Here is a 24,374-nt window from a genome sequence, read left to right as displayed (position 1 = left end):
CAGTAAGATTTCAGCAAGAAGTTTTAATGAAGTTCTAAAGGCTGAGTGTGGAATAGCATGAGGATATAGAACCCCTGAGAACTGGAGACCTAAGGGTAGTTGGCTTTCTCATGCAGGCTCTTTGCTACAGACCTCCACTGGATGCGCACAAGAAATGATGGGGGTAGGGAAGGAGACTGGAGAAGGCCTCTCTCTGTGGTGTAGGCATGCAAGGGGACAGCTGCTGATACAGAAATGGTAAAAAGCCCCAGTGGGACCTTACTTCCTTACAGAACAAAAGCCTTAAACCACTGGGGGAAGTGATGCAAACCCAGTTACCCCCAGGACACAGGTGCAGATCCACTGTGGCTAGAGAAAAAGGAAAAGGAAAAAAATCTTCCATTCATGGTGGAAGGGCAGATAATCATCCTGAGCCAAAACACTAAAGGCCGTTTACCAACAGGGAGGAATGGGATCACTGAAAAAACAAACAAACCCACCCTCAAGACCTAGGGATACAAGTCCTGCAAGACCTAGGGATATAAGTCCTGCCTAAAACTGAGGTTGGCCCAGGACAACTCCTGACCCCTACTCATCAGGTTACCAAGACCCAAGTAATAACAGCAGTCTACTACTACAGGAGGGACACGGGCATGGAGAGAGATCTTCCCTGAGATGCAGGCACACAGGAAGGGCCTAAAGGCAAGGGTGGTACAAGAATACTGAGAAAAATTATCTGGAAAACCAGTGCCTACCCTAAGCCCAAGGTAATCCTTGAGAAATTTGAAGTTTATAATTCAATGCAGGTACCACAGCAACAACAAAACCTAAACCCAGTCCAAATTCTGACTAGATGGACTCCCCCTTCCCCCCTTACTGATTTATCAGAAGAGCAGTCATGACTATTTCCAGGAAATAAATATTATTTACCTCGGTTCCTACTCTCCTACATACAACATCTGACATTTAGCCACAAATTATTAGATGCAAAACAGCGAGAATAAACACAAAGCAATAAAAAAAAAAATCCAGACTCGGCTGACCCAGTCATTAGTACTATCAAATAGGGAATTAAAATTAACAATGACTAATGTGTTAGAGAGGATGGTGGGAAGTGTGGACAACAGGTATGAACAGATGAGGAATTTCAGCAGAAATGATGAAAACTCTTAAGAGTCAAATGGAAATACTAGAAATTAAAAAAAAGAAAACATAACTGAGATGAAGAATGCCTTTAATGAGTTCATCAGTAGACCTAACAGAAGTAGGAGTTAAACAGACCTAACAGGGTAAGGGGTTAAAATCCATGAACCTGAAGATAGGGTAACAGAAATTAGCCCAACTGAAACACAAAGCAAAATGAAGATTGAAAAGGGACACACATATAGGGAGGGTAGAAATTTGTTAACATTTTTCTATCTAACACTATCTTCTGGTCATTAATTATTTATATTACCACACCATGCAAAATATGTTCACCCTCATTCCAAGGCCTCCAAATGTCTCATTCCAAATTAGGGCATCAGGCTCAAATACAGGACCTCAGGCCTTCTGTATCAGGTTCAGATGTGGCTGAAACTCCTTGGGTACAATTTCTCAGTTTCTTGATCCAGAGACCTGTGAGCTAAATGACAAGTTATTTGACCATCACCCCCGCCCATACACACACACACACTCACGCTGGTGAGCTAGGGACTACTGAACTGCAGTAGATACTCTCACTTAAAAGAAGGGAGGAACATGAGGCACATCTTAGTCACTGTTCCTTAACAACTCTGAAGTCCCACAGAGCAAATGTTGACAAGTCTCCCTGCTTCAGCAGCACATGATTCTTGACTGGGTCACAGTTCTACCTGGGAATGGCTTCCCAGTCCATTTTAATATATTGTTCTCGGGTCTTCTGAGACATCCTTCTTTTACCGTAAGAAATGGCAGCTGAGTAACTTTCTCTGCTTGCTTCCCATTCATAGAAGTTAGAGAAGGTAGTCCAAGGCCGCTTTTCATTTTGGACTGTTTCAATTCTTTTAAGTCTAACTTGAAGGTAGTAAAACTCTATTAGACACCTTATAGGTGTTCCACAAATCTCATTTGTATTTATTCCATGCCCCAAATGTCACAATGACAATTCTTTTTAAGACAGGGCCCTCTCTACTTTAGCCATGCATCAGGCTATTGGGCAGACAATGTAATGAAGTTTTTAGAAGCCATTTGGTTTAGCTGAGAGTCCCCAAAACACCAACTTAAACATTTCACACATTTTAAGAGGGTCTTAATAGCCGTTTCCATGATTTGATCTCTACCCTGAGACCATTTTTCATCTGGATTATTTTGATGACTGGAGAAATTTGGAGATGTGAGAAATAGTTATTTTCCAACCCAGCAAGTCCTGGATTTTTTTTTGTATTTCTTCTGAATTCTGCTTGTAAATGGAACAGTTATTTCCTTAGTTCATCTCTCTTTTGCAGCTAAAAAGCAGCAAATTGGTATTTTCAACATTCTGATGGAAATCTCCTTAGCCAGATCCACAAGTTCTTTTGGTAGATTCTCTATCTTCTCACAGAGCATGGTGACTGTTTTGCTATTCTTTTCCTTAGTAAATTATATGAGCTGCTGTCTTTTCCAGTCTTTCTTAACAGTTTTCCTCATTGTTTCCAGTCTCCACCTGCCACCCAGGCCCAGAGCTAATGCCACGTCTTGTGTTTTGTATAATCCCCCCAACGAGTATATACTTTAAGGTACTGTTTAGCGTTTTCCGTGCAACAAACTACCCAAAACTTAGTAGCTTAAAACAAGAAGCATTTTATGTATCTCATAATTCTTTTGGTCAGCTGCAGCAACTGGTATGGCTCTTCTGGCGTGGGCCACTTTGGCAGGGGCTGGAGGTTGAGGAAGGTCTCACTTTCATGACTGGAAGTTGGTCTAAGAGGCCTCCTATCTGTGCTCGCTAATCTCTGTTCCACAAGGTTTCTCATACCCACATTAGAGTACTCTTTAGTTTCTTCATGTGAAGGTCTCAGAATTCCAGAAAGCAGCAAGAGAAGACTCAAGGCAGACTTTTCTCCAGCCTCTTGAATCTCTTTGCTAATAATGTACAGTGGCCAAAGCAAATCACATGGCCAAGCTCAGAGTCAAGGAGTAGAGAGCTCTCTACCTCTTAATAAAAGAAAAAAAAAGAGAGTAACATTGCAAAGGGGTAGGCATAAAGGATGGGAGAGGTCTCTGGCTGTTTTGTCACTGTACCACAATGAAAGAAGAGAAACAAGCGATGTCGCGGAAACCAGTGTGAATGATAAGACTGTATTTATGTGTATTTATGTGTTCAAGTGAGATTATGTCTGCCGATGTGTATATATGTAAAACCATAATGACTTTAAAACTGTGGATTCACACAAGGATTCAATAGGAAAGATATTTGATGGACACACTTATATTAAATTCTAAAAAGAATTTCAATTCATTAACTCCTCCTGTTGTGTAATGGGTTCTGCCACAAACACCCTATGGAACTGAGAGTAGGTCCACATACCAGATACATGATTTTGTTTTCTCCCTTTCATTTTGTTGCCACTTCACATGGCTTAATAAAACACAGTAAACATGACTGTCCTTCACATACGTTTGTATGTATAGAATACATAAAAATGGAGCTCCATCTATAAAGAATTTGGTAACAATTTGCTTTATAATACTTTCTATAAGGGAGGCTTTTCCGAATGCATCATACCAACAGCATTTTTCCCAGGATGAATTCTATTATAGTGTGTGAGGCCCTGCAAACATGGAAAGTCCCTTTTATTCGACACATTTGTAGAGGGTTTCTTTTGAATAATTTTTCTCATCTCAGGTGGGAAAGGCTTGGATGGATGCATTGGACCATGCAGCGTATTCATAGAGGGTCTGTCTTGGATGGATTTTATAACACACACTTGGACCTGACTTCTGTGATAAGGCTTGCTCATTTGAAAGAAAAAGGGTTACTTTCATGTATGAATATTGCGATGCATGCTCAGGACCGATTTCTGAGTGAAGCCCTTTCCACAGTCACTGCATTTATAGGGTTTATCTCCGGTGTGAATTGTCTGGTGTTTATTGAAATTGGACCGGTCAGTGAATGCCTTTCCACATTCTGCACACATGTACGGTTTCTCTCCCGTGTGAATTCGCTGATGTACTTTGAGATGTGGTTTCTTGGAGAAGGACTTCTCACACTCAGGACATTTATAAGGCTTCTCTGTGGTATGAATTCTCTGATGTGTAATTAATTCTGATTTCTGGATGAAGGCCCTCCCACAATCAGCACAAACATAGGGTTTCTCTCCGGTATGAATGGTCTGGTGTTTATTGAAATTTGACCTGTCCGTGAAGGCTTTTCCACACTCAGCACATATATAAGACTTCTCACCAGTATGAGATTTCTGGTGAGTATTGAGATTGGACCTGTTGGTAAAGGCCTTCCCACATTCAGTGCATATATACGGTTTCTCTCCTGTGTGAATTCGCTTATGCATCTGGAGTTGTGACTTAGAAGGGAAAGATTTCCCACAGTCACTGCATTCATAGGGCTTCTCTCCAGTGTGGATTCTCTGATGGGCAATCAAGTGTGCCTTCTGGATGAACGCCTGCCCACATTCAGTACATATGTAAGATCTCTCTCCTGTATGAATTCTCTGATGCATCCTGAGTGTGGATTTTTGGGTAAAGGCTTTCCCACACTCCCCACACTTGTGGTGTCTCTCTCCAGTATGAATTTTCTGATGTACATTGAGGGCTGAGTTCAGGGAGAAGCCTTTCCCACATTCGCTGCATTCATAGAGTTTTTCTCCAGTGTGAGTTGTTTGATGTCTGAGTAGAGAGGACACCTGGAAAAATGATTTTCCACACTCATTGCATTTATAGGGTTTTTCTCTAGTGTGGGTTTTCTTATGCACAATTAATTCTGAATTCTGTATGAAAGCCTTCCCACACTCAGTACATATATACAGTTTTTCATCTCTGTGAACTCTTAGATATATACTGAGTAGTGGCTTCTGTGTAAACACATCTACGCACTTGCTAAGTTCATGAGGTTTTTCCATAGTGTGGATTCTCTGAGGTGGAAAGAGGTGTGACTTCTGGGTGAAGATCTTCCCAAATTCAGAACACATGTCTGCTTTCTCCCCAGCAGGAAATTTCAGATTGTGACTGAATGCTTGTTTGAGGCTGAGGACCTTTCCACACTGATCACTTTCACAGAACTGCACTCCTGTATGAGTGTTTTCATGGTTAGTATAAGAAGAGCTCTGCGTGAAAACTTGACCATGTCCGGTATTTTTATCAAAGTTCTTCACTGCATTGTTTTTACTAGGAATATGTATGTCTAAATTATGCCTAAAACTCTTTCCAAATGAGTCACATTTATGCGGTCTTTTCGGTGAAGGAATATGATTTGGCCTTGGATGAACAAATTTTCCACTGTCTTTATATTCAAAATCCCACTCTGTATTCACTACTTTCTTATTGATGAAAGCAGCATGACTCAGAGGTTTGCTCTGTTTTTCCTGGTATCTTTTTATCTTCTCAGAATCTTGCCACAGTTCTTCTAAAATGGAATACAGTGAGTCATCTCTTGTATCTTCACCCTCCATTTCACCGTGAAAGGAAGCTTTTCCAGAAATTCTCTTTTGTGAGGTCTTAATCCCAAACTTCCCATCTAAAAAGAGAGAGACAGTAAAATTGACACAATGAATAGGTAACAGAGGATTAAAAGGTACTCATAAACTAATATGAATTGAACATGGGGGAAACCGGTAAATATGATGATGATGGCCACAATGATGACAAGAGAGACACATATAGCATTTATGTGCCAAATTCCTGCATAACATTTACAATGTTCCAAGCACTGCTCTAAGAAATATATATACATATGTGTGTGTGTGTGTGTGTGTGTGTGTGTACACACACACACAACCCATCCTTTCAAAAGCCATTTGAGGTATTTTTGATTATTATCTCCCTATTGTAGATAAGGAAAGTGAAGCTCAGAATGGTTATTTATATAATTTGCCTTAAAACATATAGTTATTAAGTGTTGAAGACTGGCGTTCAACAGAAGAATTCTAGCTCTATTTTGGTAGGATATGAAGTAGGTGGATAGAGAGATATAAAGTAGGATGGACTGAAGATTGAAAAGACAAAGGTTTTAAGGGAAAATATCTGTGCAGAGACTAGGTTTGGAGGCGGTGATTTGGAGTCCAAGTTCACATTAGCTTTTTTTTTTAAAGATTTTATTTATTTGCTAGAGAGAGAGATACAGAGCGCAAGCACAGGCAGATAGAGTGGCAGGCTAGAGGCAGAGGGAGAAGCAGGCTCCCCGCCGAGCAAGGAGCCCGATGTGGGACTCGATCCCAGAACGCTGGGATCATGACCTGAGCCGAAGGCAGCCGCCCAACCAACTGAGCCACCCAGGCGTCCCAGTTCACATTAGCTTTTGATTCTAAATCCATGACTCTTGCTCCTTTTTGCTTATTAGCAATAGTACCAAATCAATGTGCTCAAAAATCAACTTAATTTGCTAACATAGTAGATTCTAAGAGTTCTCATTACAAGGAAAACACACTTTTTTCTTTTTTTGGCATCTTTATGACATGGATTTTAACAAGGCTTATTGTGATAATCATTTCACAACGGATTTAAGTCAAGTCATTATGTAGTACACCTTAAACATATACAGTGATGTGTGTCAATATCTCGATAGAACCAAGAAAAAACTAATTTGTTCATACCTATAGGAAACATACTGTAGCCATAGCCATCCTGTGCTATACAAACAATAACCAGATCTCTATGCTCCCAACTCTCCACCTAGGTCAGATTGTTTCCTTGGCCCTAAAAACATATACATCTAACAAGAAGCTTAGAATCAGAGAGAAGACAAGCTATCTGGGGAGGCTGAAAACTGTCCACTAGAATCTGTTTCATCATTCTTTTTCATTAACAGAGTAGAAGCCAGGCGTATGACTGCCTAGTCATATAACATTTCTCAGCCTCCTTTGAAACTGGGTATGGCCACGTGACAATGTTCTCATCCGCAGAATGTGAGGGAAAATGATGGGTACCACTTTCAAGCCAGAGCACTGAGACAGTAGGAATGTTTTCTCTATACCCTCTTCTACCTTCTTGCTTACTAAAATCTGGACTTGGCAGTAACACAGATACAAATGTGCAGGTGCCACCAAAAAACCCCCAAGAGATGGTGGGGTTATGTGATGGAAGGAACCTGGATTCCATAATAAACATGAGAAATGAGGTGTTTCAAAGGCCTGTGATATTAGAAAGAGAAGTAAAATTCTTTAGCATTTAAGTCACTGTACCTTATATCTTTATTGCTACAAATAAGCTTTAACATAATTCATAAACTAGTTTCACCCAGAGTGGGAATCACAAATGTTTTCATTATCAGAATAATGCATGAGACATATCAGAGTCTTGAAAATCTGCTCCTGCAATAGTAAGCTTCTCTATACCTTTCCTGAGCCCACAGATTCAATGAACAGCACATAAATGGAGAGTCAGCAGCCTAGATAACAGCTGCGTGTGCAAGCTTGCATTCTATTTGCCACTCACAAAACTGCCTCTGAAAGTCCCGTTTACTCGCGAATCAAAAGACACATTCATGCCCTCTCCTTCATTTAGCCTGCTTAGCACTTTCTTTTGTGCCATTTGAACATGTACTTACGCTTCATTAAGCAGTTTAAGCCTTTTGCTTTGAAAAATTAATCTGATCATAGTGCTAGGGAGACTTTTTTCCCCTAAAGCTCAACAGTAGACACTTTCTGTGCTATTCATTTTAATGGATTTCTATCATAATAGAAATACAATGCCTAAGCAGGGAACTCTTATTATTTGGTGCTGCTGCTTTTACTTACCAATTACAGTCTGTGTTCTACTGAAACCTCTCAGTAGAGTTTTTAAAAGTCCCTCCGGAAGGGAGAGAAAAACGATCATCATCAACAGCAAATGGCAGTAACAAAAAGCAACACCAAAAGCCGGCTTCACGCTCAGGAGAGAACACTGTGCCTCCTCCTTGTGGTTTCAGATACTCTACACATTCAGAGAGACTTCTCTAGTAACAAACTATAGAAATGAGCCCTGAAAGTATAGTCTTTTGAAAGTCCCTCCGAAATATAGCAAAATCCTCTTATATTCTTATCCTCCACAAATTCAGTGAGTTAATAGTGTTAAGTGTTCCCTTCATGTTTAGTGTTCAAACACTGAAAATAACCTACTCTTATTATTTTCAGGGACTTCCAAAAATTACTAGGGGCAGAAGCATCTGAGGGGCAGGGCAACAGAAACTGAGAAGGGCAATAAATTTGCCATTTCATGGAATAGATAATAACCTGAAATGAAACAATAGGAAAGTGTCTATTACCTGGATAGGCAGAACAAAAGATAATAAAGATCCTGGATGCAGAGACGAACTTCATCTATGGTAGGCATTAAAGATCAGGTGAAAATTTGAGGAATGCATGAATTAAGGAACTGTATGGATACAACCTGAACTGGAACTACATGGGCCACACTGGTCATGTGTTATATAATAGGGAATAATTGTAAGTTTACTTTGTAAAGCCCGTGACAAAGATAAATGCAATGTTTTAGGTAATGAAATCTATCAGGAGCATTTAGGATGGACCAGATAGAAGAAGCGAATCTGCAAATCTCATTAGGAATAAAAGAAGCCAAGCATAAGAAAATACAGATCTGCTTTTGGGTGATGCCACTAGGAATTAAGATGAGAGTGTATCTGGATAGTATTCTTAAAAAAAAAAGGAATTGCAAAGTAATTAGTAAGAGAAGATAACAAAGAGGGAAGAAATAAACAGAATCTGACAAAATTTGTAATTTTGTCAGAGGATTCCTGATGTGGGCAATGATGATGCCAATTCTTCACATACTAAGGAAGGATAAATAAAGTAAAATAGTCTATGGTAATTGGCTAATATGCACGTAAATGTGGTACTAGAATCCAGTTATAATATAGCAACTAGTGGTGTCAGCATAGAAGTCATCAGAATATAAATAAAAAGCTTAAGTGTTCAGAATGGAAGACTCTTTTGAGTTAATTCCTATAGGAACAAATATTCAGAAGATAGTAAATAACACCCATAACCAGGGGACCTCAGTGGGGGTAAAGCCTCTGTGGAAAAGAAAATGAGCAGATTAGCTGTAAATCAAGGAGAAAACAACTCTATCATTAGAAAAGATGAAATAATAGGAACAAGCTAATTCACTGAAGGGGAAACCCAAATGGATAACTGATATCAGAAAGAGCAAAAAACAGGGTGCCTGGTTGGCTCAGTCAGATAAGGGTCTGCCTTCAGGGCAGGCCATGATTTCAGGGGCCTGGGCTCAAGTCCCACACTGGGATCCCTGTTTGGTGGGGAGTCTGCTTCTCCCTCTGCCTTCTACCCCCAACTCGTGTTGTCTCTCTTATGTTCTCTCTCACACTCTCAAATAAATAAATAAAATCTTAAAAAAAGAGAAAGTACAAGAAACAATACCACTTTATATTCATTAGATGGGCCACAAATAAGAAATGCACATAATTCCAAGTGTTGACATAGATGTAATGAAATGGGCATACTTAGTGCACTGCATGTATATCCCAATGATCAAGTAATACCATTTCTATATAAATATCCCCAAGAAATAATCTCATAGGCTCATAAGATGTGTTTAAGAAATTCTTTGTTTTTAAAAAATTGAGGTTATTTCTACATAGTACAATTCAGATCTTAACTGCAGAGCTCAGTGGATTTTTTATACATACATACCCATGTAACCACCATCTAGATGAAAATATAAAACATTTTAATTGTTCCAGAAAGTTCCATTGCAGCTCTTCCTGGTCAATCACTGACTCTCAGAGATAACCACCACTCTGATCATAGACCACTATTCACTTATAATCAGAGATTAGTTTTGCTTATCTCTGAACTTTACATAAGTTGAGCTATATATACAGTGTGTATTCATCTGCACATGCGGCTTTTCTGTTCAATAAATTTCTTGAGATTCATCCAAGCTCTTGTGTGTGTCAGTAGCTCTTTCTTTTTCATTGCTGTGTATTATCATATTGTAAGAAAACAATACAACAGTAATCCATTCTCCTGTTGATGGACACTTGGGGTGTTTCATGTTCTTGGCAATTATGCTAATGCTGATATGAACATTCTGTACCTTTCTTTTGGTGGACATATGCATTCATTTCTCTTAAGTAAATGCCTAGGAGTGGCATTGCTGGGATACAGGACAGCTATACATTTAGCACCATTAGGTACTGCCTGTTTCCCAAAGTGGCTGAAAGTATTTACATTCCTACCATCGACATATGTAAATTCCAGTTGCTCCAAATACTCATTAACACTTGATACTGTAAGTGTTTCTAATTATATCCATTCTTTTGTGTATATGTGTCTGTATAGGGTTGTCCCATTGGGGTTTAATTTTCATTTCCTGGATAAGTAATGATGTGCAGCACCTTTTCATATACATAATGACCATTTATTTGGATACCTCTTTTTAAAAAAGATTTTAGGTATTTATTTGACAGAGAGAGAGATCACAAGTAGGCAGAGAGGCAGGCAGAGAGAGAGGGGGAAGCAGACTCCCCACTGAGCAGAGAGCCCAATGCGGGGCTCGATCCCAGGACCCTAAGACCATGACCTGAGCCAAAGGCAGAGGCTTAACCCACTGAGCCACCCAGGTGCCCCTGGATACCTCTTTTTTTTTTAAGTACCTACTCATGTCTCTTACCCATTTCTTTTACTACTGGGTTGTCTGCCTTTCTCTTTTTGATTTCTAAGAGTTCATTATATATTCTGAATATAAGTCATTTAACAAATCTATGTATTGCAATTATCTTCTTCCAGTTTGTGGCTTCCTACTCACTTTCTTTTTTCTTTTTTAAAAGATTTTCTTTATTTGCCAGAGAGAGAGAGAGAGTACACACAAGCAGGCAGAGAGGCAGGCAGAAGCAGCGAGAGAAGCAGGCTCCCTGCTGAGCAAGGAGCCCAATGCGGGACTCGATCCCAGGACCCTGGGATCATGAGCCGAAGGCAGCAGCTTTACCTACTGAGCCATCCAGGCATCCCCCTACTCACTTTCTTAATATCTTTCTGAAGGAGTGTAATTCTTCATTCTAATATCGTTCCACTTACTATCAAATGGGATGGGAAGTGTTCTCTCTCTCTTTGTCTCCAAAAGAACTTGAATGAGATTGGAATTATACCTTCTTTAAATAACAAGAAGAATTCACCAATGAAGTCATGTGGACTGGGAGCTTGTTTGTAGGAAGATTTTATTTTATTTTAAAGATATTATTTATTTAATTATGAGAGAAAGAGAGAGAGAGAGAGAGGGGGGACACATGCAGGGGGAGGAGCAGAGGCAGAGGGAGAGAAAAAGAGGAACTCAAATGGACTGCACTGAGTGTGGAGCCTGACATAGGGCTTGATCCCTTGGCCCTGAGATCATGACCCTAATGAAAACCAAGAGACATTTAACTGACTGAGCCACCCAGGTGCCCCTGCAAAAAGATTTTAAGTTATAAATTAATATTTTCAATAGATAAAAAGACTACTAAGATTTTTTTCTTTCTTTTTGTGGTATACCTTGTAATTTGTGATATTTAGTACTGTGTCCATCTAGTCTCAATTATAAAATGTGGTTGGTAATAATATCTTTTTAATATCCTTTTGATATATGTAGGATTTGTAGTGACATTTCTTTTTCCATTTGTGGCATTAATAATCTGTGTTTTCTCATTCTTTTTCTTGATTAGTCTTGTTAAAGATTTATCAGTTGTATTAACCTTTTCAAAGAACCAAGTTTTGACTTTGTTAGTTTTCATTATTTTATGTCCTGAGTTGCAAAGTTAGATCACCAATTTTTCTACTAATTCTAATCACCAAACTTTCTAATTTTCTGGTAGATATATATAAACCAATATATTTCTTTTTTAAAAAAGATTTTATTTATTTATTTTTAAATATTTTATTTATTTATTTGACAGACAGAAATCACAAGCAGGGAGAGTCAGGCGGGGGTGGGGGGAGCAGGCTCCCCCCCAATATGGGGCTTGATCCCAGGACCCTGAGACCATGACCTGAGCTGAAGGCAGAGGCTTAACCCACCGAGCCACTCAGGCGCCCCGTGATTTTATTTATTTATTTGTTAATTTGACAGTGACCACAAGGAGGCATAGAAGCAGGCAGAGAGAGGAGGAAGCAGGCTCCCTGCTGAGCAGAAAGCCTGATGTGGGGCTTGATCCCAGGACCTTAGGGATCATGACCTGAGCCGAAGGGAGGCTTTAACCCACTGAGCCACCCAGGCGCCCCATAAACCAATATATTTCTATCCGAGTAGTGCTTCAGCTTCATCCCACAAGTTCTGATGTGCCATATTTTAATTATCATTCTGCTCAAAACAGTTTCTAATTCCACTGTGATTTCTTCTTTGACTTTCAGGATATTTCCATGTTTGTTGCTTACTTTCCAAACATTTGGATATTTTCTGGTGTCTTTCTGTCCATTTTTAATTTATTTCAACAGTAATTAGAGAACATTTAGCATACGAGCTCAATCCTTTGGAATCTGTTACAATTAGCCTTATATCCTAAAATTGGGTTTATTTTGCTCCATATGCCATATGCACTTGAAAAAGTGTATATTCTACAGTTGTGGGATGTAGTGACCTATTGTATGTTAATTAGGTCACATTGGTTTATCATGTTCAAATCTTCTACTGTTTTTAAAAATATTTATTTATTTATTTTAGAGAGGGAGAGAGAGCATGTGTGGGAGGGGGAGGAGCAGAAGGAGAGGGACAGAGAGAATCTCAAGCAGACTCCCCATTGAGTGTGGAGCCCCATGTGGGGCTCAATCCCATAATCCCGAGACTATGACCTGAGCCCCAAATAAGAGCCAAATGCTCAACCAACTGAGCCACCTAGGCTCTCCTCAAATCTTCTATATCTTTAAAGGTTCTTTGGTCTCTAAACAGACAAAATCAGTTATAGAGATAGATATGTTAAAATCTGTAACTATGATTACACATTTTGTCTGTTTCTTCTTTTAGCACTGTCAATGTTTACTTTATATATCTTGAAGCTATGCTATTAAGTGCATAAAAAGATAGATTTTTAATATATTCCTGCTGAACTGAAGTTTTATCAATTTCAGAGAAAGAGAGTACATTGTGGAAGATAAAACAGATATTAAAACAATGATACAGGAATATTATGAAACAACCACATACCAAATATTTGGTAAAATAGATAAGATGTACAAATTCAAAGAAATCAAAATAAGAAGAAATTGAAAATCTGAATATTTCCATATCTGTTAAAGACACTTAATTTCAAAATTAAAGGTGATCCCACAAAGAAAACTTCAGATCCATATGAGTTCACTGGCATATTTTATCATCTATTTAAAGAAAAATTATAAAATTTAAAGCAATATTACACAAAATCACAAAACAGAGGAATGAACATTAAAAATTCCTAGCAAATATAGCAACTTTATACAAACTCTTTCAGAAGATAAGGTGGGCATGAAATTTTCCAGATCATTTTATGAGACTAGCATTAATATGATACTAAAATCAAAGATATTGTAAACAAAATATCCCCTAAAACTGAATATTAATACCTCACTTAAACACAGAGCTAAAAGTCCTTACCAATTATTGCAAACTGATTCAAGAAATACATAAAAAATGTTAATAATCATGATCAGGTAGGGTTTATCCCAGTAAGGCAATGTCAGTTTAACATCTGAAAATCTGTGAAATTCACCATACCAGCAGAATAAAATGTTCATCCTAAATGCAAAAAAAGCACCCAGGAAATCTAATACCCATTCATGTTAAAGACCTTCATCAAACTAGGAATAGAAAGAAATTGCCACAAGTTAATAAAGGACATCTAACGAAAACCACAGCTAATATACTCAATGCTGAAAGACTGAAAACTTTTGCTCTCAAAATAAAATAAAAAAAGGCATGTAGACTAAAAAGTAAATGGTAAAAAGACATGGTAATTGATGCAAAAAAAATGTTAAGGAATTTACAAAAATACTCACTAGAATTAATACATGAATTTATTAGCAAGGTCTCAGAATATAGGTTCAATGTACAACAATCAATTGTAAGAGTTCCACCTCTAGTTCCACCTCTAGTATGGAGAAACAAGCTCCTAAAAAAATCCTTCTACAGACAATAACTATATTCTCTAGAAAAACAAAACAAAACATGTACTAGTGGAGTAAACAAAAGCAGGGGGATTTTGAAGAGGAGTTAGAAGTTAGAACAAGTCTGAGCAGAGATCTAAGTTCCTACCCACCATAAATGAGACAGCATCTCCAGTTTGAGTCTAACCTAGTTAACAGCCTACTATGACAAAAACTGCCTACTGTAACAGAAAATGGTGTTACTATAATATAACCCTGATAATATTTGGTGTAAAAATCCAAAATTACTCAATATAAGATGATCCAGAAAAATTCCCCTTGGTCACTATCCAGTTCCTTCAGTAGTTTTTATCCCCCCAGTTTTTATTTAAATTCTAATTAGTTAAAGTATAGTGTAATATTGGTTTCAGGAGCAGAATTTAGTGATAAATCACTTACATACAACACCCAGTGCTCATCATAATGAGTGCCCTCCTTGATACTTATTACCTATTTACCCACCCCCACCCACCCCCATCAACTCTCAGTTTGTTTTTTAGTCTCTTATGGTTTGCTTCACTCTCTTTTTCCCCCTCTCCATATGTTCATCTGTTTTGTTTCTTAAATTCCACATATGAGTGAAATCATATGGTATTTGTCTTTCAGTAGTTTTTAAAGTGTATTTATCATAGTTAACAGTTTACATCTGTTAGATGAGTTGGTCTAATAGAAACAATTTAATCATATTAAACTCAAGTTATTTTTATATATGGTGTGAGGTACGGGTCAAGGGTATTTTTCTTCCAGTACTGATACCCATTTGTCCCAGCACAATTTGTTCAAAAACAAAATTCCCTTACCCCACTGAATTGTACCTTTGACAAAACTCAGTTGTCCATATATTTGTGGGTCTATTTTTGGACTCTCTCTTCTATTTGATTTATATATGTTTATCCTTACATCAAAACCACACTATCTGGATTATTGTAGCTTTACAATAAACCTTAATTAATACTTTTCCTTCTTTTTCAAGACTGCTATTGGCTATTCTAAGGCCTTTCCATATCCATATAAACTTTAAAATCTCTGCCAGTTTTTATCCCCTAAAATGACAAATAATTGATTGAACAAGTAGCCTACAATTCAGTAAAGCAACAGATTTCAACAACATGCAACCACCTTGATTTATACCCTATAGAACACAATACCCATCAACAGCTGAATATACATTCTTTTCAGACACATGGAAAAAAAGACAGACCAAACACAGAAATCATACAGATTATATTCTCAGACTACAACAGAATTAAATCAGACAACATAAATAGACAAGTTTCTTGAAAAATACAACTTACTATGTCTGACAAAAGATGAAAGAGAAAAATCTGAATAACCCTGTTTATTACAGAAATTGAATTTGTTATTCAAACTTTCCCGGGGTGCCTGGGTGGCTCAGTCAGTTAAACATCTGCCTTTGGCTCAGGTCATGATCCCGGAGTCCTGGGATTGAGCCCTGCATCACCGCATTATCAGGCTCCCTACTCAGCAGGGAGTCTGCTTCTCCTTCTGCCCCTTACCCTGCTTATGCTCTCTCTGTCTTACTCTCTCTGCCTAAAAAAAACAAAACAAAAAAACTTTCCCATCAAGAAAATTCCAGGTCCAGGGGCGCCTGGGTGGCTCAGTGGGTTAAGTCACTGCCTTCAGCTCGGGTCATGATCTCAGGGTCCTGGGATCAAGTCCCGCATTGGGCTCTGTGCTCAGCAGGGAGCCTGCTTCCTCCTCTCTCTCTCTCTCTGCCTGCCTCTGCCTACTTGTGATCTCTCTCTGTCGAATAAATAAATAAAATCTTTAAAAAAAAAAAAAAAGAAAAAAAAGAAAATTCCAGGTCCAGGGGAGAGGAGTCAAGATGGCGGAGAAGTAGCAGGCTGAGACTACTTCAGGTAGCAGGAGATCAGCTAGATAGCTTATCTAAAGATTGCAAACACCTACAAATCCAATGGGAGATCAAAGAGAAGAAGAACAGCAATTCTAGAAACAGAAAATCAACCACTTTCTGTGTTGGGCTGGCAGAAAGAAAGGGCTACTTAAGATGGCGAAAGTCCCCACCACAAATCCTGAGCTCGGACAGGAGAACAAAGACCCAAGCAGGAATCTGAAAACCCTCCCGCCCTGGGCTCCCGTGGACCAATGGGACCCTGACAAGCGGGAATCTGAGACCCTCCTGCCCCGAGGTCCCGTGGACCAATGGGACCCTGACAAGCAGGAATCTGAGACCCCCACCCCGGGCTCCAGTTGACCAATGGGACCCCGACGAGCAGGCGAAATATCCAAATAAGGGAAACTTCCCAAAAGACCCCTGAACTCCCCTCGAGGCCCCTTAAAAGCCCCCTTCTCCCTGCGTTGGGTGCGACTTCCGCCACTCTGCTTTCCAGAGTCACAGAACCTCGCTGGAGGGTGCCCACCTCCTCCCGGCGCAACTTTCTTGGCTCCCCCTCTCCTGAGCCCTGAAACTTCGCCGGACAGTGTTTTTAATAAATCTTGCCTTGCACCCCCTTTGCCTGGTGTTGTGTTTATCTCACTGGAAAAACTACATTCTGAAAGGTAGGACTGGCGGAGAAGTGAATCCAAAGTGACGGGAAGATAGACTGCGGGGGGAGGGGTCGGCTCCCGGCAAGCAGCGGAGCAACAGAGCACAAAATCAGGACTTTAAAAAGTCTGTTCCGCTGAGGGACATAGCTCCTGAGGCTAAACCAGGGTGAAGCCCATGCGGGGTCAGCGTGGCCTCAGGTCCCGCAGGGTCACAGAAGGATCCGGGGTGTCTGAGTGTTGCAGACCTTGCAGGTATTAGAACGGGGAAGCTGGCTATAGAGACAGAGCCAAGGAGTGAGCTCCAGCTCGGAGTTACCTTGAACCAGTCGCAGGCTCAGTGAGCTTGGAGCGTGGCCGGAGGCCAGGGAGACGGGAGTAAATGGGCGCTGTTCTCTGAGGGCGCACTGAGGAGTGGGGCCCCGGGCTCTCGGCTCCTCTGGCCAGAGACCGGGAGGCTGCCATTTTCATTCCCGTCCTCCGGAACTCTATGGAAAGTGCTCAGGGAACAAAAGCTCCTGAAAGCGAACCTGAGCAGATTACTCGGTCGGGCCCCTGGTAAGGGTGGTGCAATTCCGCCTGGGGCAAAGACACTTGAGAATCACTACAACAGGCCCCTCCCCCAGAAGATCAACAAGAAATCCAGCCAGGACCAAGTTCACCTACCAAGGAGTGCAGTTTCAATACCAAGGAGAGCAGTGGAATTCCAGAGGAAGAGAAAGCAAAGCACGGAACTCATGGCTTTCTCACCATGATTCTTTAGTCTTGCAGTTAATTTAATATTTTTTTCTTTTTCAATTATTTTCTCTCCTCCTCTGCTAAATTTTCTTAACTTTTACCCATTTTTAAACGTTTTTAAACTAGTTTATCTAATATATATATATTTCTTTTTTATATTTTTTCTTTATTCGTTTTCTTTTTTTAATTGTTTCTTTTTTTTTTTCTTTCTGAACCTCTTTTTATCCCCTTTCTCCCCCCTCACTATTTGGGATCTCTTCTGATTTGGTTAAAGCATATTTCCTGGGGTCTTTACCACCCTTTTAGTATTTCACTTGCTCTTTCATATACTCTTATCTGGACAAAATGACAAGATGGAAAAACTCACCACAAAAAAAAAAGAACAAGAGGCAGTACCGAAGGCTAGGGACCTAATCAATAAAGACATTGGTAATATGTCAGATCTAGAGTTCAGAATGACGATTCTCAAGGTTCTAGCCAGCCTGGAAAAAGGCATGGAAGATATTAGAGAAACCCTCTCGGGAGATATAAAAGCCCTATCTGGAGAAATAAAAGAACTAAAATCTAATCAAGTTGAAATAAAAAAAGCTATTAAGAGGTGCAATAAAAAATGGAGGCTCTGATTGCTAGGATAAATGAGGCAGAAGAAAGAATTAGCAATATAGAAGACCAAATGCCAAAGAATAAAGAAGCTGAGCAAAAGAGGGACAAACAGCTACTGGACCACAAGGGCAGAATTCGAGAGATAAGTGACAGCATAAGACGAAACATTAGAATAATTGGGATTCCAGAAGAAGAAGAAAGAGAGAGGGGAGCAGAAGGTATATTGGAGAGAATTACTGGAGAGAATTTCCCCAATATGGCAAAGGGAACGAGCATCAAAATCCAGGAGGTGCAGAGAAGCCCACTCAAAATCAGTAAGAATAGGTCCACACCCCATCACCTAATAGTAAAATTTACAAGTCTTAGTGACAAAGAGAAAATCCCGAAAGCAGCCCAGGAAAAGAAGTCTGTAACATACAATGGTAAAATATTAGATTGGCAGCAGACTTATCCACAGAGACCTGGCAGGCCAGAAAGAGCTGGCATGATATATTCAGAGCACTAAACGAGAAAAACATGCAGCCAAGAATACTATATCCAGCTAGGCTATCACTGAAAATAGAAGGAGAGATTAAAAGCTTCCAGGACAAACAAAAACTGAAAGAATTTGCAAACACCAAACCAGCTCTACAGGAAATATTGAAAGGGGTCCTCTAAGCAAAGAGAAAGCCTAAAAATAGTACATCAGAAAGGAACAGAGACAATATACACCAACAGTCACCTTATAGGCAATACAATGGCAATAAATTCATATCTCTCAATACTTACCCTGAATGTTAATGGGCTAAATGCCCCAATCAAAAGACACAGGGTATCAGAATGGATAAAAAAACAAAACCCATCTATATGTTGCCTACAAGAGACTCATTTTAAACCCGAAGACACCTCCAGATTTAAAGTGAGGGGGTGGAAAAGAATTTACCATGCTAATGGACATCAGAAGAAAGCAGGAGTGGCAATCCTTATATCAGATCAATTAGATTTTAAGCCAAAGACTATAATAAGAGATGAGGAAGGACACTATATCATACTCGAAGGATCTGTTCAACAAGAAGATCTAACAATTTTAAATATCTATTCCCCTAACGTGGGAGCAGCGAACCATATAAACCAATTAATAACAAAACCAAAGAAACACATCAACAATAATACAATAATAGTAGGGGACTTTAACACTCCCCTCACTGAAATGGACATATCATCCAAGCAAAAGATCAACAAGGAAATAAAGGCCTTAAATGACACACTGGACCAGATGGACATCACAGATATATTCAGAACATTTCATCCCAAAGCAACAGGATACACATTCTTCTCTAGTGCACATGGAACATTCTCCAGAATAGATCACATCCTCGGTCCTAAATCAGGTCTCAACAGGTACCAAAAGATTGGGATCATTCCCTGCATATTTTCAGACCACAATGCTCTGAAGCTAGAACTCAATCACAAGAGGAAATCTGGAAAGAACCCAAATACATGGAGACTAAACAGCATCCTTCTAAAGAATGAATGGGTCAACCAGGAAATTAAAGAAGAATTGAAAAAATTCATGGAAACAAATGATAATGAAAACACAACGGTTCAAAATCTGTGGGACACAACAAAGGCAGTCCTGAGAGGAAAATATATAGTGGTACAAGCCTTTCTCAAAAACAAGAAAAGTCTCAGGTACACAACCTAACCCTACACTTAAAGGAGCTGGAGAAAGAACAAGAAAGAAACCCTAAACCCAGCAGGAGAAGAGAAATCATAAAAATCAGAGCAGAAATCAATGAAATAGAAACAAATAAACAAAAAAAACAATAGAGCAAATCAATGAAACTAGGAGCTTGTTCTTTGAAAGAATTAATAAGATTGATAAACCCCTGGACAGACTTATCAAAAAGAAAAGAGAAAGGACCCAAATAAATAAAATCATGAATGAAAGAGGAGAGATCACAACTAACACCAAAGAAATACGGACAATTATAAGAACATACTATGAGCAACTCTACACCAACAAATTTGACAATCTGGAAGAAATGGATGCATTTTTAGAGACATATAAACTACCAAAACTGAACCAGGAAGAAATAGAAAACCTGAACAGACCCATAACCAGTAAGGAGATTGAAACAGTCATTAAAAATCTCCAAACAAACAAAAGCCCAGGGCCAGACGGCTTCCCAGGGGAATTCTACCAAACATTTAAAGAAGAACTACTTCCTATTCTCCTGAAACTGTTCCAAAAAATAGAAATAGAAGGAAAACTTCCAAACTCATTTTATGAGGCCAGCATCACCTTGATCCCAAAACCAGACAAGGATCCCATCAAAAAAGAGAACTACAGACCAATATCCTTGATGAACACAGATGTGAAAATTATCACCAAAATACTAGCCAACAGGATTAAACAGTATATTAAAAGGATTATTCACCACGACCAAGTGGGATTTATTCCAGGGCTGCAAGGTTGGTTCAACATCCACAAATCAATGTGATACAACACATTAATAAAAGAAAGAACAAGAGTCATATGATACTCTCAATAGATGCTGAAAAAGCATTTGACAAAGTACAGTATCCCTTCCTGATCAAAACTCTTCAAAGTGTAGGGATAGAGGGCACATACCTCAATATTATCAAAGCCATCTATGAAAAACCCACTGCAAATATCATTCTCAATGGAGAAAAACTGAAAGCTTTTCTGCTAAGGTCAGGAACACGGCAGGGATGTCCATTATCACCACTGCTATTCAACATAGTACTAGAAGTCCTAGCCTCAGCAATCAGACAACAAAAGGAAATTAAAGGCATCCAAACTGGCAAAGAAGAAGTCAAACTGCCACTCTTCGCAGATGATATGATACTATATGTGGAAAACCCAAAAGACTCCACTCCAAAACTGCTAGAACTTGTACAGGAACTCAGTAAAGTGTCAGGATATAAAATCAATGCACAGAAATCAGTTGCATTTCTCTACGCCAACAACAAGACAGAAGAAAGAGAAATTAAGGAGTCAATCCCATTTATAGTTGCACCCAAAACCGTAAGAAACCTAGGAATAAACCTAACCAAAGAGGCTAAGAATCTATACTAAGAAAACTATAAGTACTCATGAAAGAAATTGAGGATGACACAAAGAAATGGGAAAATGTTCCAAGCTCCTGGATTGGAAGAATAAATACTGTGAAAATGTCTATGCTACCTAAAGCAATCTAACATTTAATGCAATTCCTATCAAAATACCACCCGTTTTTTTCAAAGAAATGGAATAAATAATCCTAAAATTTATATGGAACCAGAAAGGACCTCGAATAGCCAAAGGAATATTGAAAAAGAAAGCCAAAGTTGGTGGCATCACAATTCCAGACTTCAAGCTCTATTAAAAAGCTGTCATCATCAAGACAGTATGGTACTGGCAGAAAAACAGACACATAGATCAATGGAACAGAATAGAGAGCCCAGAAATAGATCCTCAACTCAATGGTCAACTAATCTTTGACAAAGCAGGAAAGAATGTCCAATGGAAAAAAGACAGCCTCTTCAGGAAATGGTGTTGGGAAAATTGGACAGCCACATGCAGAAAAATGAAATTGGACCACTTCCTTACACCACACACAAAAATAGACTCAAAATGGATGAAGGACCTCAATGTGAGAAAGGAATCCATCAAAATCCTTGAGGAGAACACAGGCAGCAACCTCTTAGACCTCAGCCGCAGCAACATCTTCCTAGGAACATCACCAAAGGCAAGGGAAGCAAGGGCAAAAATGAACGATTGGGATTTTATAAGATCAAAAGCTTTTGCACAGCAAAGGAAACAGTGAACAAAACCAAAAGACAACTGACAGAATGGGAGAAGATATTTGCAAACGACATATCAGATAAATGGCTAGTGTCCAAAATCTATAAAGAACTTAGCAAACTCAATACCCAAAGAACAAATAATCCAATCAAGAAATGGGCAGAAGACATGAACAGACATTTCTGCAAAGAAGACATCCAGATGGCCAACAGACACATGAAAATGTGCTCCGTATCACTCAGCATCAGGGAAATACAAATCAAAACCACAATGAAATATCACCTCACATCAGTCAGAATGGCTAAAATTAACAAGTCAGGAAATGACAGATGCTGGCGAGGATGCGGAGAAAGGGAAACCCTCCTACACTGTTGGTGGGAATGCAAGCTGGTGCAACCACTCTGGAAAACAGCATGGAGGTTCCTCAAAAAGTTGAAAATAGAACTACCCTATGACCCAGCAATTGCACTACTGGGTATTTACCCTAAAGATATAAACATAGTGATCCGAAGGGGCACATGCACCTGAATGTTTATAGCAGCAATGTCTACAATAGCCATACTATGGAAAGAACCTAGATGTCCATCAACAGATGAATGGATAAAGAAGAGGTAGTATATATACACAATGGAATACTATGTAGCCATCAAAAGAAATGAAATCTTGCCATTTGCGATGACATGGATGGAACTAGAGGGTATCATGCTTAGCGAAATAAGTCAATCAGAGAAAGACAACTATCATATGATCTCCCTGATATGAGGAAGTGGAGATGCAACATGGGAGGTTAAGGGGGTAGGAGAAGAATAAATGAAACAAGATGGGATTGGGAGGGAGAAAAACCATAAGTGACTCTTAATCTCACAAAACAAATTGAGGGTTGCTGGGGGGAGGGGGGTGGGGAGAAGGGGGATGGGGTTATGGACATTGGGGAGGGTATGTGCTATGGTGAGTGCTGTGAAGTGTGTAAACCTGGCGATTCACAGACCTGTACCCCTGGGGATAAAAATATATTATATGTTTATAAAAAATTCAAAAAAAATTAAAAATTAAAAAAAAAGAGAAAATTCCAGACCCAGATGGTTTCATTAGTGAATTCCATGAAACGGTAAAAGAAGAAATAATAATTTTACACAAACTATTTCAGGAAAGGGAACACTTCACAACTCATTTATGTGGCCAGCAGAAACCTAATACCAAAGCCTGACAAAAATGTTGCAGAGAAAGAAAACTACAACCAATATCACTCATAAAAAATGCAAATACTTTAAAACAAAACATCAGTAAATATAATCCAATAATATATAGTAAGGGTTATATATCATAATCAACTAATATTTTATCTCAGAAATACAAAGTTAACATTTGTAAAATCAACAGGGAAGCCTGGGTGGCTCAGTGGGTTGGGCCTCTGCCTTTGGCTCAAGTCATAATCTCAGGGTCCTGGGATCAAGCCCTGCATCGGGCTCTCTGCTCAGCAGGAAGCCTGCTTCCTCCTCTCTCTCTCTGTCTGCCTCTCTGCCTGCTTGTGCTCTCTATGTGTGTGTGTGTGTGTGTGTGTGAAATAAATAAATCTTTAAGGAAAATCAACAAACTCACATATTAACAAAATAAAAGCAACAACTCATATGATTACTCTAATTAGATGAAGAAAAAGGAGTTGACAAAGTTCAACATATAGCCATGATTTAAAAAAAAAAAAAACACTCTTCAACAAGCTAAGATTAAAAAAGAACTTCTATAACCTGATAAAGGGCAGCTTCAAAAAATATCAGACATAATGGTACGCATTTTTTATCCCTGATATTGGGAACACAGGAGGCATGCCCACACTCAACACTTCTATTTAATATCGAACTGAAGGTGTTAGTGCAATAGGGAAAGGAAAAGAAACAAAAAGCATAAAATTGGAGACGAAAAAGTGTCTCTAATGTGATAATAACTACTTAGATGAAAAACCTCAAAGAACCTGCAAGAAAACTAGTAGGTCGATGTAGGAATGCCTCAGGATACAAAATAAATGTACAAAAATAAATCATGAGCAATTTTTACTAACAATGAACAATCCGAAATAAATTGGGAAAAAAATGTCATTTACAAAACTGTCAAGGAGCATCAAGTATTTAGGGATAGATTCAATGAAGGATGCAGAAGACTTATACACTGAAAACTATAAAACACTGCTGAAAGAATTCAAACATCTAAATAAATATAGAAAATACGCCATGCTTGTGGATTAGAAGGCCCAATATTGTGAAGATATCAATTCTCCTAACATCAATCTATAGAGTGAACTCTACTCCAAATAAAACCCCAGTAGGCTTTTTTAAAAAAGCGCAAACTACTTATGAAATTTATATAGAAATGCAAATGATCTAGAAGAGCCAAAGTAATTTAGAAAAAGGCCAAGTTGGAGAACTTATCCTACCTGATTCAAGACTCATTATACAAGCTACAGTAAT

The 24,374-nt window shown here is 39.0% G+C and overlaps 1 protein-coding gene and 1 non-coding gene across 4 annotated transcripts in view; both read right to left on the bottom strand.

Annotated features, from left to right (window-relative positions):
- Positions 1–2,370: 2,370 nt before the first annotated feature.
- ZNF81 (zinc finger protein 81) overlaps positions 2,371–24,374 on the bottom strand; it is a 106,323-nt gene continuing 84,319 nt past the window's right edge. For all 3 annotated transcript variants that reach the window (XM_032330322.1, XM_032330320.1, XM_032330321.1), the window contains exon 6: positions 2,371–5,668. In XM_032330322.1, the coding sequence (XP_032186213.1) occupies positions 3,960–5,668 (1,709 nt within the window). In that variant the 3' untranslated portion in view covers positions 2,371–3,959. The remainder of the gene's footprint in view (positions 5,669–24,374) is intronic.
- Positions 7,912–8,125, bottom strand: LOC116583865. Its single transcript, XR_004282949.1, has one exon. It is a non-coding gene; the product is annotated as a small nucleolar RNA U3 (small nucleolar RNA).

The sequence above is a fragment of the Mustela erminea genome, chromosome X (assembly GCF_009829155.1).
Source record: "Mustela erminea isolate mMusErm1 chromosome X, mMusErm1.Pri, whole genome shotgun sequence".
NCBI classification, from domain to species: Eukaryota; Metazoa; Chordata; class Mammalia; order Carnivora; family Mustelidae; genus Mustela; species Mustela erminea.
The sequence above is the reverse complement of the archived record's forward strand: the minus strand, read 5'-3'. Positions and strand labels throughout refer to the sequence as shown.